The sequence below is a fragment of the Oratosquilla oratoria genome, chromosome 1 (genome assembly GCF_046742065.1).
Source record: "Oratosquilla oratoria isolate Oo_2021 chromosome 1, ASM4674206v1, whole genome shotgun sequence".
Lineage (NCBI taxonomy): Eukaryota > Metazoa > Arthropoda > Malacostraca > Stomatopoda > Squillidae > Oratosquilla > Oratosquilla oratoria.
The window spans coordinates 84,666,275-84,679,324 of NC_134777.1; the positions used below are offsets into that span (position 1 = coordinate 84,666,275).

Consider the following 13,050-nt stretch of genomic DNA (forward strand, 5'->3'; position numbering starts at 1 on the left):
AGTACAAGAATGGAGTAGGAAGTGGGAGATGGAGTTCAATACAAAAAAGTGTAGTATAATGGAATTTGGAAAAAGCAAAAACAGAATAACAGGATCATATAATTTGGGAGAAGAAGGAATAAAAAAAGTAGAAAATGAGAAGGACCTGGGAGTCATTGTTATGAATAATATGTCACCTGAGAAACATATAAATAAGATTTTTGGAGAAACTTATAATTTAATAAGAACAATCAAAGTGGCATTTACATACGTGGATGAAGAAATGGTGAGGAAAATCCTAATCACCCTGATAAGACCAAGATTGGAATATGCAGCAACGATATGGTCACCAAGTACAAAAAAATGTATAAAAAAACTTGAAAGAATACAAAGAGCAATTACAAAATTGGCACCAACACTCTCAAAACTATCATATGAAGAGAGACTACAAAAACTTAAACTACAGACACTAGAGCAAAGAAGAGAGAGAGGAGATTTGATAGCTATTTACAGAATCATGAAAGGCATAGAAATTACTGATAGAGAGAATCTGATAAAATGGGATGACAGAAATACAAGAGGACACGGAAAGAAAATAAAAAAAGACAGCTATAGAAGAGATTTGAAAAAGAACAGCTTTCCTCACAGAGTAATAGACAGTTGGAACAAGTTAGATGAGAAAGTGGTGTGTGCAAAAACAATACATGAATTTAAAAATAGTTTAGATAAAATGGGATATGAAGACGGGACCCCACGAGCATAGCTCCCCTTCCTGTAAAATACAACTAGGTAAATACACACATACGGGATGATAGAAATACAAGAGGGCACGGAAAGAAAATCAAGAAAGACAGCTATAGAAGAGATCTGAAAAAGAACAGCTTTCCTCACAGAGTAATAGACAGTTGGAACAAGTTAGATGAGAAAGTGGTGTGTGCAAAAACAATACATGAATTTAAAAATAGTTTACATAAAATGAGATATGAAGACAGGACACCACGAGCATAGCTTCCCTTCCCGTAAAATACAACTAGGTATATACACACACACATGTTGCAACAAATTACTGCACATTGCTGTTCATTTGCAATTCACGATTGTGCTGCCTATAATTCACTTACAATAATATATATACTGTATGTGTGTGTATACACTAGGGAATTTTTAGGTATGTATAATTTTTACAATCCACTCTGGCAACACTGTTACACCAACGCTCACTCGCTCAGTTTGCCCGCGTTTTTCTTAGTGTAAACATATACATGCCGAAAGCTTCTTCCAAGGAAAAGAGAGTAAGGCTCTCTTTAGCTACTAAGCTGGAAATAATCAAAGTTAGAAAAAGGCGAAAACCATGCCAGGCTCATGTCTTCATTTGAATAAGCCATCCAGACTACTATAGTGTATGAGAAAATGACCGAGAGGATTTAGCAAAAAAAGCTCAATATAGCAGAAAATTCCGCTACGTAGGGAGTCAAATACCGAACCAGAGTTAGTGGAAATAAGCTCAAGCTAGCAGAAATTTCCACTGAATAGGGGGTCAAAACGACCTCCAATTTAGCGGAAAATTCACTTTAGCGGACTGGACCTTGGCTGAATTAGTTTGTTAAATCAGGCTTCTACTATATATATATATATATATATATATATATATATATATATATATATATACATATATATATATATATATATACATATATATATATAACAAATTGATCACAGAATTAGTCATGAGACAATTCCCCCTAGATTGACTATCTGAGAAAACAAGGCACAGAGAGAGGTGGATGCTGTTGACCTTCTTGGTTACAGCTTTCCACATCACTTGTTCTTGTGTTGATGTATGTAATCTCTATTTTCTGTACATTGTCTGAAGATATATTACAAGAAATATTGTACAGTGGTTCTTTTTTAATATATATATATATATATATATACTGTATGTGTCAAAGGATTTTTTCCCCCTTACATGGGAGGTAGCCAAAAGACAAGACATAGAAACCACTCCCACCCATCCCCTACATACTCCACTCCCCTCTACCCTCTTCCCTCTCTCTTGGCACCTCCTGGATGACAGGTCATCCCTGCATCTTGTCCATTGCCCTGGGTCAGAAGCAGTGTTGCAAGACACAGCACTTTCACAGCAAGGCCACTTCATTAATTCGGTGACCCCCCCCCCTCTCTGTCCCCTCATGCAGAAAAGGAGATGGGGAGAAATCCCTTCAGGCTGCATCAATTTATTTCTCATACATACTCCCTCACCCCCCATCCCCCACCCACTCCCCCTCATGCATCACAGCATCATCCATACACAACCATTCTCCATTCACCCCTATCTTCTGTCCTCTCCCATCCTTCCTCAACAGACATTCCCCTCTTTCCCAATGCCCCTTTTACCCCATCCATCCATCCATCTCATCCTAGGGCACCCCCTCATGTTCATTCCTTCCATCTCTTGCCTTTTACTAATCTTTCTTCACTCATTCTTTCCATGTGTGCAAACCATCCTAATACTCTTTCATCAACTCTATCTCCCAACTCCCTTTCCACCCCAGTTCTCCTCCTCACCTCATTTCTCACTCCATCTAGCCTAGTAACCCCTATCATACTTCTCAGGCATTTCATCTCAAACACATTCAAACTCCTCTCTTCCTCTAAAACTATTCACTTCCTCCAGTGTCTCTCCCTTAATACTTACTTCCAGACTGCTGCCACTCTCTCCCCTTGTACATCTCATCACCTTACTTTTACCCACATTTATCTTTAATTTCCTTCTTTCACACACCTTCCCAAACTCTGTCACTAACTTTCTCAATCCCTCCTCTGATCCTGCTACAAGCGCAGTGTTGTCAGCAAACAACAACTGGGTTATCTCCCAGTTCTCTATTTTCTTTAACCATCTCCACTCCCTGACCCACCACCCTTGCATTCACCTCTCGCACCACCCCATCCATGTAGAAATTGAAGAGCCAGGGCGACATAACACATCCCTGATGAAATCCTACCTCAAACCACTCACTCTCTCCGTTTCTAATCCTAACACAAGCTCCACCACCCTCACAAAAACCCGACTGCTCCCAACAGCTCCCCTCCCATCCCATACGTTCTGAAAACCTCCCACAGCACCCCCCTCGTCCACCCTGTCACAAGCCCTTTCCTGATCCACATAAGCCCAAAAAACATCTTCACCTCTTCCCACAGCTCTCTCACACATCCGCCCCACCACAAAAATCCGATCTGCACAACCCCCACCTATCCCAAGCCCACACTGCTCCTCACCAATTACTGCCTCTGTTCCTCTCCTAATCTTCCCAGTCAAGACCCTCCCATAAGCCTTCCCAACCACACTCAACAAACTGATCCCCTGAAAACTACCACACTCACACCCATCCCCCTTTCCCCTGTAAAGTGGAACTACACAGGCATTCCTCCAGTCCTCCGGCACTCTACCCTCTCCTAAACAAACACCAAATAACCTCACCAGCCTGTCCACCACAACTGCACCCCCCCTTCTCAGACACTCCGCACAGCACCCATCCAACCCAGGTGCCCCACCTGCTCCCACCATCCCAACAGCCGCCTTCACCCCATCCTTCCTTACCTCTCATCCACCCTCTCCACTTATCACAATCACCCTCCCAGCATCCCTATCCCACCCCATCCTCCCCCACACCCAGCAACTCCCTAAAACACTCAGCCCACTGTCCTCTCACTGCCTTCTCTTCCACCATCATCCCTCCATCTGCATCTTTCGCGTCCCCTTCCCCTTTCAATTTCCCACCAAAACACCTATCACTTTCAAAATCCTCTGTCACACTCTTACCCCATTCCATGTCTGCTCTCCTCTTTGCCTCCTCCATCCCATGCTCTACCCCTCTTCTCTTTACTTTGCACCTCTCACACGATTCCCTTGTCCTAACCTGCAACCAATCTATGAAAGCCTGCTTCCTCTCTTCTACACCCCCCCCCTCCACCTCCCGACCTCCTTGTTCCACACACCATACCCCATGACCCCCTCCTTGAACCATCCCCAGCTCTACTCCACCTCCCACTCCCTTCCCAGCCCCTTCTTACACTCCTTTTCTTTCTCATCCAAGCAGCTTACTCCAAGCACCTCCCTACCTTCTGCCCTTTTCCTCTTTCTGCACCTATTCTCCACTTTCAACTTACCTTCCACCAAAAAATGATCTGATACTCCCCCACTCTCTCCCCTTAGAACATGTACATCCTTACCTCTTCCCACTATACTCCTGGTTACCACTGTATAGTCCATTAATTCTCTATTTGCCACCTTTCCATCCACCACCCTCTTCCATGTGTACTTATGCTTGACTTTCTTCCTAAGCACTGTATTTGCTATCATCAACTCTTTAGACACATCTCCACTATCAACTCTCCACTATGATTTTTTCTTGGAACTCCATACTTCCCAATCATTCCATCTATTGGTTCATTTCCTACCCTAGCATTAAGGTCTCCCAATACAACTACATTGACATTTCTCCCTAATATCTCTATGCACTCATTTAATTCCATCCAGAAAGCCTCCCTTTCCTCTACACTCTTCTCACTACCAGGCCCATATGCACTTACAAAAACCCACATCACCTTTCTCAGCTTCACCTTTATCCACATTAACCTCGAAGAAATCTTCCACGCCACTACACAGTTACCTGTCTCTTCACTTACTAGTATAGCCACCCCTTCTCTAGCTCGTCCCCTCCTCACTCCTGAGAACCTCCCAACTACACTCCCAAACTCACATCCACCCCTCCCTTTCAACTTAGTTTCACTCAATGCAACACATCCATCTTCTCACAAACATACTGCCTATCTCTTCCCTTTTACTCTCATCTATACCACATCCACACACATTAAAAGACTGAAACCTTAGGGTACTGGTCAGAAAACTCCTAGACCCTCTTATGCCTTTGCTTTTTTTAGGAATGTCCCCTGTGGGGCTACAGGTAGCAGGATTCCTAGTCCTAACCCCCATCCCATATCTGTCGCCTCGTAATACTCAAGTGGGAAAACTTGGTGGTAGCATTCTTCTCCCCCACCACAGGGTATGCAAAAACAAGAAATGAATATTCAGAGAAATGGTACAGGACAGTAACAAGTGATTGGGGGACAACAGAATGGAGGGACAGTCGCAGTGTAATAAAAGTGTCATCATTTTTCTATGAACAGTCTTCCTCTATCACAGACAAAATGATGTGTGGCTCTGGTCCATAAGGGCACCTCATGTAGACCCTAAAGTATCAAATGCTTGTTACTTTGCCACAATAACATGCAGCCAATACCCTGGATGGGGTATATACTCACACATACAGGTAGTCGTCGACTTACGACCTATGCGACTTACGACTGATCGACTTTACGACCACGAGATAGTGCAATAATATCTAACATTTAATAGAGTAATAGAACTGCAATATTATGCCTGGCAGCGCAGAACAATTACTCCGCACGCCGCGAGACGCGAGTACAATAGTTTTGGCAGGCTGCCAACACCGTCAGCATCCCAGCCAGCTAAATATTCTTTCAATTTTTTTCTTTGAAGTAAAATGTTTCCTAATTTTGCATTGCATTTTGTATTTCTATATGTTTTGCAATTAACAAAATGTAACAATAAAACTTTTTTTTTTATGCCTAGGCTAGTTTGTTGTCAATAACAATATGTTCGGCACAGTACGTAAGCGAAAAGAATGTGTTTTGAAATAAAAAAAATCTTAATTTTGCCTTGCATTTTTTATTTTTATATGTTTTGCAATTAATAAAATGTAACAGTAAAATTTTCTTATGCCTAGTCTGTTATCGATAACAATATGTTCGGTTCAGCATTTTGTATTTTTATGTTTTGCGAATGTAACAATAAACTTTGTTTATGCCTAGTCTGTTGTCGATAACAATATTTTCGGTACAGTGCGTAAACGAAATGAATGTGTTTTTAAATAAAAAAAAATTCCTAATTTTGCCTTACAATGATTTTAATGTAACCAACAAAAAGTATTAGTAGGTCAAAGATGACAGGACTTTATTCAGTATGCATAGGCCTTGGCTATGTTTCCTAACGAAATTTATAAAAAAGTTAATGAATATTAAACAACGTAGCTCAAAGATAATAAGATTTTATTCAGTATGCATACGTTTCCTAAAGAAAGTCTGATGGTAAAATAATAATAAAGTTAAAAAATACAGTATTAAATATCATAGGTTAAAGATGATAGGATTTTATTCAGTATGCTTAGGCCTAGGCTACGTTTCCCAAAGAAAATCAGATAAAACTACAAAAAGGTTAAAAAATACTGTACAACATAGTTCAAAGATGCTAAGATTATTTCAATATGCTAACTATAATATACAATATATATATATATATATATATATATATATATATATATATATATATACAATAACAAAAATATTTAAAGGGTAATATATACTATATATATATATATAAAGACCGACTTGCGTCCAGATCGACTTGCGTCCAGATCGACTTGCGTCCAGATCGACTTACGACCTGTCTGTCGGAACCGAACTCGGTCGTAAGTCGACGACTACCTGTATATATGAATGCATGTATATATGTATACCGGTATATATATATATATATATATATATATATATATATATACTGTATATATATTAGGAAGGTTAATGTAGTAGCATATTCGTATGAAATAAGACTTATTGACCTACTGTCCATCTTATCTTATTCTCCGACAGTGGGTCAATAACACACACACACATATATATATATATATATATATATATATATAATGTATGTGTATATGTACAGTGGTGCCTTGACTTACAAGTTTAATTTGTGCATGACTGAGATCGTAACTCACTTTGCCAATATATCAAATCAATTTTCCTCATTGAAATTAATTGAAATCCCATTCCAGCGCCCAAAATGCCACCCCAGTATTTTTTTGTTATGTGTCTATTGATAAGAAAAAGTACTTATTGTATTGAAAGATAAAGTGAATGTAACACATAATAAAGACACATACCATACTTATACCAAAGTCATTTTCCCCCTTACAAGGGCGGTAGAAAAAAAAATATATATATATATATATATATATATATATACAGTCGTACCTCGGTACTCGACCGCCTCTATACTCGACCAAATCGGTGCTCGACCAAAAAATTCAAGTAGAAAATGCATCGGACCTCGAACAGATTTTCGGTACTCGACTAGCTCGAACAGCGGGTAAGCGTCAGTTCGACTCAGACCGCCAGCGGAGTAAGACGTACGCAGTTTGTTCAAGTATTTCTTCCCAGATTTAAACTTTTTCGTGTTGCTCTAGCCCTTAATAATGGGTCCAAAGAAAGACAGTGATAAGGGGAAAATTGGTTTCGGTGTTCGAACAAATCGGTGCTCGACCACCACCTCAGAACGGATTATGGTCGAGTACCGAGGTACGACTGTACATATATATATGTATATATATATATATGTATATATATATATGTATATATATATATGTATATATATGTATATATATATATATGTATATATATATATATATGTATATATATATATATGTATATATATATATATATATATATATATAAATAATAAATAAATAAAATCCACTCCCATTCCATCCCCACACACTCCACTCCCATTCACCCCCTCCCTCCCTCTTATCTTGGCTCCTCTTGCATGATGGGTCATTCCTGCATCTCGCCTACTGCCCTGAGTCAGAAGCAGTGTCACAAGACACAGCATATCCACAGCAAGGCTGCTTCATTGCTTCATTGAATCAGCGACACCCCCCCTCATGCAGAAAAAGAGAAGACAGGGAGAAATCCCTTCAGGCTGCATCAATTTAGTTTTCATACACACTCCTCACCCCCAGTCTCCCGCTCACTCTCGCACAAGCAGGACATGGGTTCTACACTCCGGTACAGAGTGCCTTTCCCGTCTCCCTCCACTGTTGATATTGGGCGTACTGGGGTGACAATTCTTCAGGTGAGATCTCATGGGGTGATGATTCTTCATGTGGGCGTTCTAGGGTGACCTGTTTTAAGTACTTGTGCCATGATAGATAGGCAAGATAATCACAAGTACACATTAGTTAGATTCCATGGGAAAAGTTGAGGAAATGTAGGGTTGCAAATGGTGAGTCATATATAGGTGGGGGTTCCCTATAGTTGAGCTTATCTATTTATCAGAAGGCATCTCCCTTATAAGGGAGGTAGCCAGTCAAGGCATGTGCTCATCCCACACCCATCCAACACCCATTTTTTCCCCATCCATTTTAGCTTCGTGTGGATAAAGACCCATCCTTGCCCCATCACCTATGTCTCACCCACCCACTGCCTGGGTCAGAGAAACATAGAGCAGATCCCTAGATTTGTCACTCCATCCCACTTTGTCACCTTTCATGACTCACATGGGAATCATGGTGGCAGAATTCTGCACACACACCCCTTTTCCTTACCATAAGAGATAAGAGGTAGATTCATAGAAGTGGTAAAGATCAGTCTTAAGGGAACAACATAAAGGAGAGACAATTGTGATATGAAAGTAATATCATTCCTCAACAAGTAGTGTATTTACTCTGACATAGACAAATGACATGTGCTCCAGTCCATAGGGCACCTAATAACGGTCCCTAAAGCATGATAGCAGGCAATACCTTGGTATGGGGTAGGCATACATATATGTGTGTGTGTGTGTTATCAATTAGTTCATGAATACCTTTTGTTGTGTTTTGCTGAATTCCATCAATTTATTTCAGGTGGTAGAAGAAGATGGCCAGAAATGTACTCCACTCCTAATAGCAGCACGCAACGGACACGAAAAAGCTGTGCGAACCATACTTAAATTTTCCCCTGATTTAGAGCAAGAAGCTACAGTGAAATTTGATGGCTATGTCATCGAAGGTGCAAGTCCACTTTGGTGTGCTTCAGGTCAGCATGTACACTATATGTGTTGGAATTGTTTTGCATTGATTTGGAGATAGATTGTCTATATTTATGCACTGAAATCATTTAACCTATTAGTGCCTGGATTTGACATTTATGTTTATTCTGCTTGCCTCCATTTGATTTTCTTCTAATGCAGGAAACTTATAACTATCAATGTCATAGGATGACAAACTAACCTGAGTAGCACGAGGCATCTATATTCAACATATTATTTTAGCTTCACCTAGCAATTTATGTCTGGGAGTTGCTGAAATATTGAGTTTGGTAGTCTCTCTTGAAGACCTGAGTGTGTGTGTGCTATTATGTGGATATGTTTTTTGTGGTATAGGTGGTAGATTGTTATAAACATTTGAATAGTGTGCTGCTGGAATCACATGCTGTAGATAATGGAGGAGTTGGGGTTTAGGTGAATTATAGAGTAAGGAAAGCAGGTGTCTGGGGAAATGAAAAATGTCATGGATAATAGATATCTTGGGGTGAATGCAAATTGGTGACTGTATGTGGGAGTGATTATGCTCATAACACTATATGGAGCAGAGATTTGAAACTTGGAAGCAGAAAGAGCCCTAATATGTTTGAGTTGAAGTGTATAGAGGTTTACAAGGATGGGTAGAATGAGAAATATGGAGATGAGGTAAGGATGGGTTGGAAAGAAAACGAGCTGATAGGATTAGTCAAAGAATGCTATGATAGTTTTGGTTTGTGGAAAGAATGAGTGATGAAAGACTAGGAAAAAGAGTGGATGGAAGGAACTTGAAAAGATAACAAAGAATTAGGTGGATGGATGGGGTGAAAAGGGCCACTGAATGCAAGAGGAATGTTGAGTAAATGAAGATGTAATGAAGCATTAGAGGGGTAGACTAGCTGTAGATCACTGCACTGGAAGTGGTCTTGCTGCATTATATCTGACTCTAGCAGTGTGGTAGGGGGACAGAGATGACCCTTGATCCATGAGGTGGTAAGATGGTAGGGAGAATAGTAAGTTTTTGGATGTTTGCAGGATGGGTTTAGTTTGATTATATGCTCTAACTCAGCCACTCCCCCATATAAGGGGGGAAAGGCCTTTAGGTGTGTGTTTGTATTTACCTAATTGTACTGTATCTTACGGGAAGGGGAGCTACACTCATGGTATCCCATCTTTGTATCTCGCAGTGTTGAGTTTGCTATTCAATTCATGTATAATTTTTGCACACACTATTGTTTCGTACATTTTGTTTTTGTTCCGGACATCCACCACTCTTTGTATTTATTTATTTATTTTTATTAATTTATTATTTATTTTTTAATTTTATAAGGTTCTTCTATAACTGGTTTTTGAGTTTCTATTCATGTCCCCTTGAATTTCTCTTTTCCCAATTTAGTGTCTTCTCAAAGACTTCCATGTCTTTCATGATTCTATAGATCTTAAGCAAGTCCCCTCTTTCTCTTGTTCCAGAGTCTGTAATTTCAGTATTGACAGTCTCTCCTCATATGACAGTTTTGAAAGTGTCAGGGCCATCTTTGTAGTTGTTCTCTGGAGTCTTTCAATTTTCTTTGTATTCTTTTTGGTACTGGGTGACCATAGTGTTGCAGCATACTCCAGTCTAGGCCATATCAGTGTGACTAGTATTTTCTTCACCATTTCTTCATCCAAGTAGGTACCTTTATTGATCTTAACCTCTTCACTCCGGGGCACATCGCACGTCTGGCAGCATTAGCTGCCCGACGTACGATGTTGCGTCATAATAATTGCATTATAAAAAATAAAGTCAGTGCTCAATCGTTCGTTCTCTATCACCCGTGAATTTTGATAACCATAGAAAATATGATGAAGCCAGTTTAGAGAGAATGGAGGTTACGTAGGTACGACTACAATAAATATAATCAAGATAACGATGTCAGCATCATCGCGTACCCACTTGCTCCTCATGCCGCCTACGTAGGCGTCACCATATGGAAGTGGTTAACAAGTTGTAGAATTCTCTGACAGTTTTGTTTATGTTTAGGGGACATGTCATTTGTGATTATTACTCCCAGGTCTTTTTCAAATCCCACTTTACTTCCTTTGAACTGAATTTATAGTCCTGATATTCTTTTTTTTTTTTTTTTCCAAATTCCATTATGCTACATTTCTTGGTATTGAAGTCCACTTCCCACTTCTTACTCCATTTCCAAACCTTGTTCAGATCTCTGTGTAGTGATTCACAGTCCATTTCAGTATTCACTTTCCTCAGCAATTTTGTGTCATCTGCAAAGAAGCTCGTGTAACATTCCACATCATCATCCATGTCATTCACATAAATAGCAAACATTATTGGAGCCAATACTGATCCAAGTGGATCTCCACTAATCATCTCTAACTAAGTTGAACTCTTTCTCTGAGCACTACTCTCATTTTCCTTCCATGCAAGAAATCCTCCATCCATTTCAGTAGTTTACCTTGTAATAAAAAGATGTTTTGGGAAGAAATTAAGAGAGGAAGAGGAGGCGAATCAAGTAGAGAAGAAAAGGTAAAGGTGCAGATGGAGAGATGATAATGGAAGAGAAGGCAGTAAGGGGAAGATGGGCAGAATATTTTAGGGAGTTGCTAAATGTGAAGGAGGATAGGGAGGGAAAGATAGTTGCAGTGGGAAATGCTAAGAAAATGACTGTGATGAGTGAGGAAAATGGAGGAGAAATAAGGAAGTATGAAGTGAAGACAGTTGTTAACCTCTTCACTCCGGGCCAAAATCTCGCGGGCAGCATTATCTGCCAGATGCACGATGTGTCGTAATAATACTCGCATCATAATATATAGTCACCGCTTATATCGATTGTTCTCTCTTTCACCCGTGAATTTTGATAACCATAGAAAATGTGATGAAGACAGTTTAGAGAGTATGTCATTACGCAGGGGCAACTACAATAAATATAATCAAGACGCCGATATGGCAGCCTCGCATATCCACTTGCTCCTCATGCCGCCTACGTATGCGGCACCATTTGGAAGGGGTAAGATGATGAAAGCAGGTAAGGCACCTGGTCTGGATGGATGCCATGCAGAATATCTAAAAAAAAAAGGAGGTACAGTGATGGTTGACTGGCTGGTGACGTTATTTAATGTTTGCTGGAGAGAGGGTAGAGTGCCGGAGGACTGGAGGAGTGCCTGTATAGTTCCTCTTTACAAGGGAAAAGGGGACAAGTGTGAATGTAGTAGTTTCAGAGGGATTAGCTTGTTAAGTGTAGTTGGGAAGGCTTATGGGAGGATCTTGATTGAGAGGATTAGGAGAGGAACAGAGGGAGTAATTGGTGAGGAACAGTGTGGATTTAGAATGGGTAGAGGTTGTGTAGATCAGATCTTTGTGGTAAGACAGATATGTGAGAAAGCTATAGGAAAGGGGAAGGATGTTTTTTGGGCTTTTATGGATCTGGAAAAGGCTTACGATAGGGTAGACAGAAAGGCACAGTGGGAGGTTATGCAAATATACGGGATAGGAGGAAAGCTTCTAGGAGCTGTCAAGAGTTTTTATGAGAGTAGTAGAGCTTGTGTCAGGATTAGAAATGGAGAGAGTGAGTGGTTCGAGGTAAAGGTGGGACTTCGTCAAGGTTGCGTTATGTCGCCCTGGCTGTTCAACTTATACATGGATGGGGTAGTGCGAGAGGTAAATGCAAGGGTGGTGGGTCAGGGATTGGAGATGGTTAAAGAAAATAGAGAAAAGTGGGAGGTGAGCCAGCTGTTGTTTGCAGACGACACTGCGCTTGTAGCAGGATCGGAGGAGGGATTGAGGAAGTTGGTGACAGAGTTTGGGAGAGTATGTGATAGAAGAAAGCTAAAGATAAATGTGGGTAAAATTAAGGTGATGAGATGTACAAGGGGTGAAAGTGGCAGTAGACTGGAAGTGAGCATTAAGGGAGAGCAACTGGAGGAAGTGGATAGTTTTAGATACTTGGGTGTAAATGTGGCAGGAAAAGGTGGAGTGAAGGTGGAGGTAGAATGTAGATTGAGAGAAGCGAGTAAATGCCTTGGGAAGGCTTATGGGAGGATCTTGATTGAGAGGATTAGGAGAGGAACAGAGGGAGTAATTGGTGAGGAACAGTGTGGATTTAGAATGGGTAGAGGTTGTGTAGATCAGATCTTTGTGGTAAGACAGATATGTGAGA

The 13,050-nt window shown here is 40.3% G+C and overlaps 1 protein-coding gene across 3 annotated transcripts in view; it reads left to right on the forward strand.

Moving 5' to 3' along the window:
- The window catches only part of LOC143019068 (protein fem-1 homolog B-like), a 174,318-nt gene that overhangs the window by 11,194 nt on the left and 150,074 nt on the right, over positions 1–13,050 (forward strand). For all 3 annotated transcript variants that reach the window (XM_076174843.1, XM_076174799.1, XM_076174915.1), the window contains exon 2: positions 8,742–8,913. In XM_076174843.1, the coding sequence (XP_076030958.1) occupies positions 8,742–8,913 (172 nt within the window). The remainder of the gene's footprint in view (positions 1–8,741; positions 8,914–13,050) is intronic.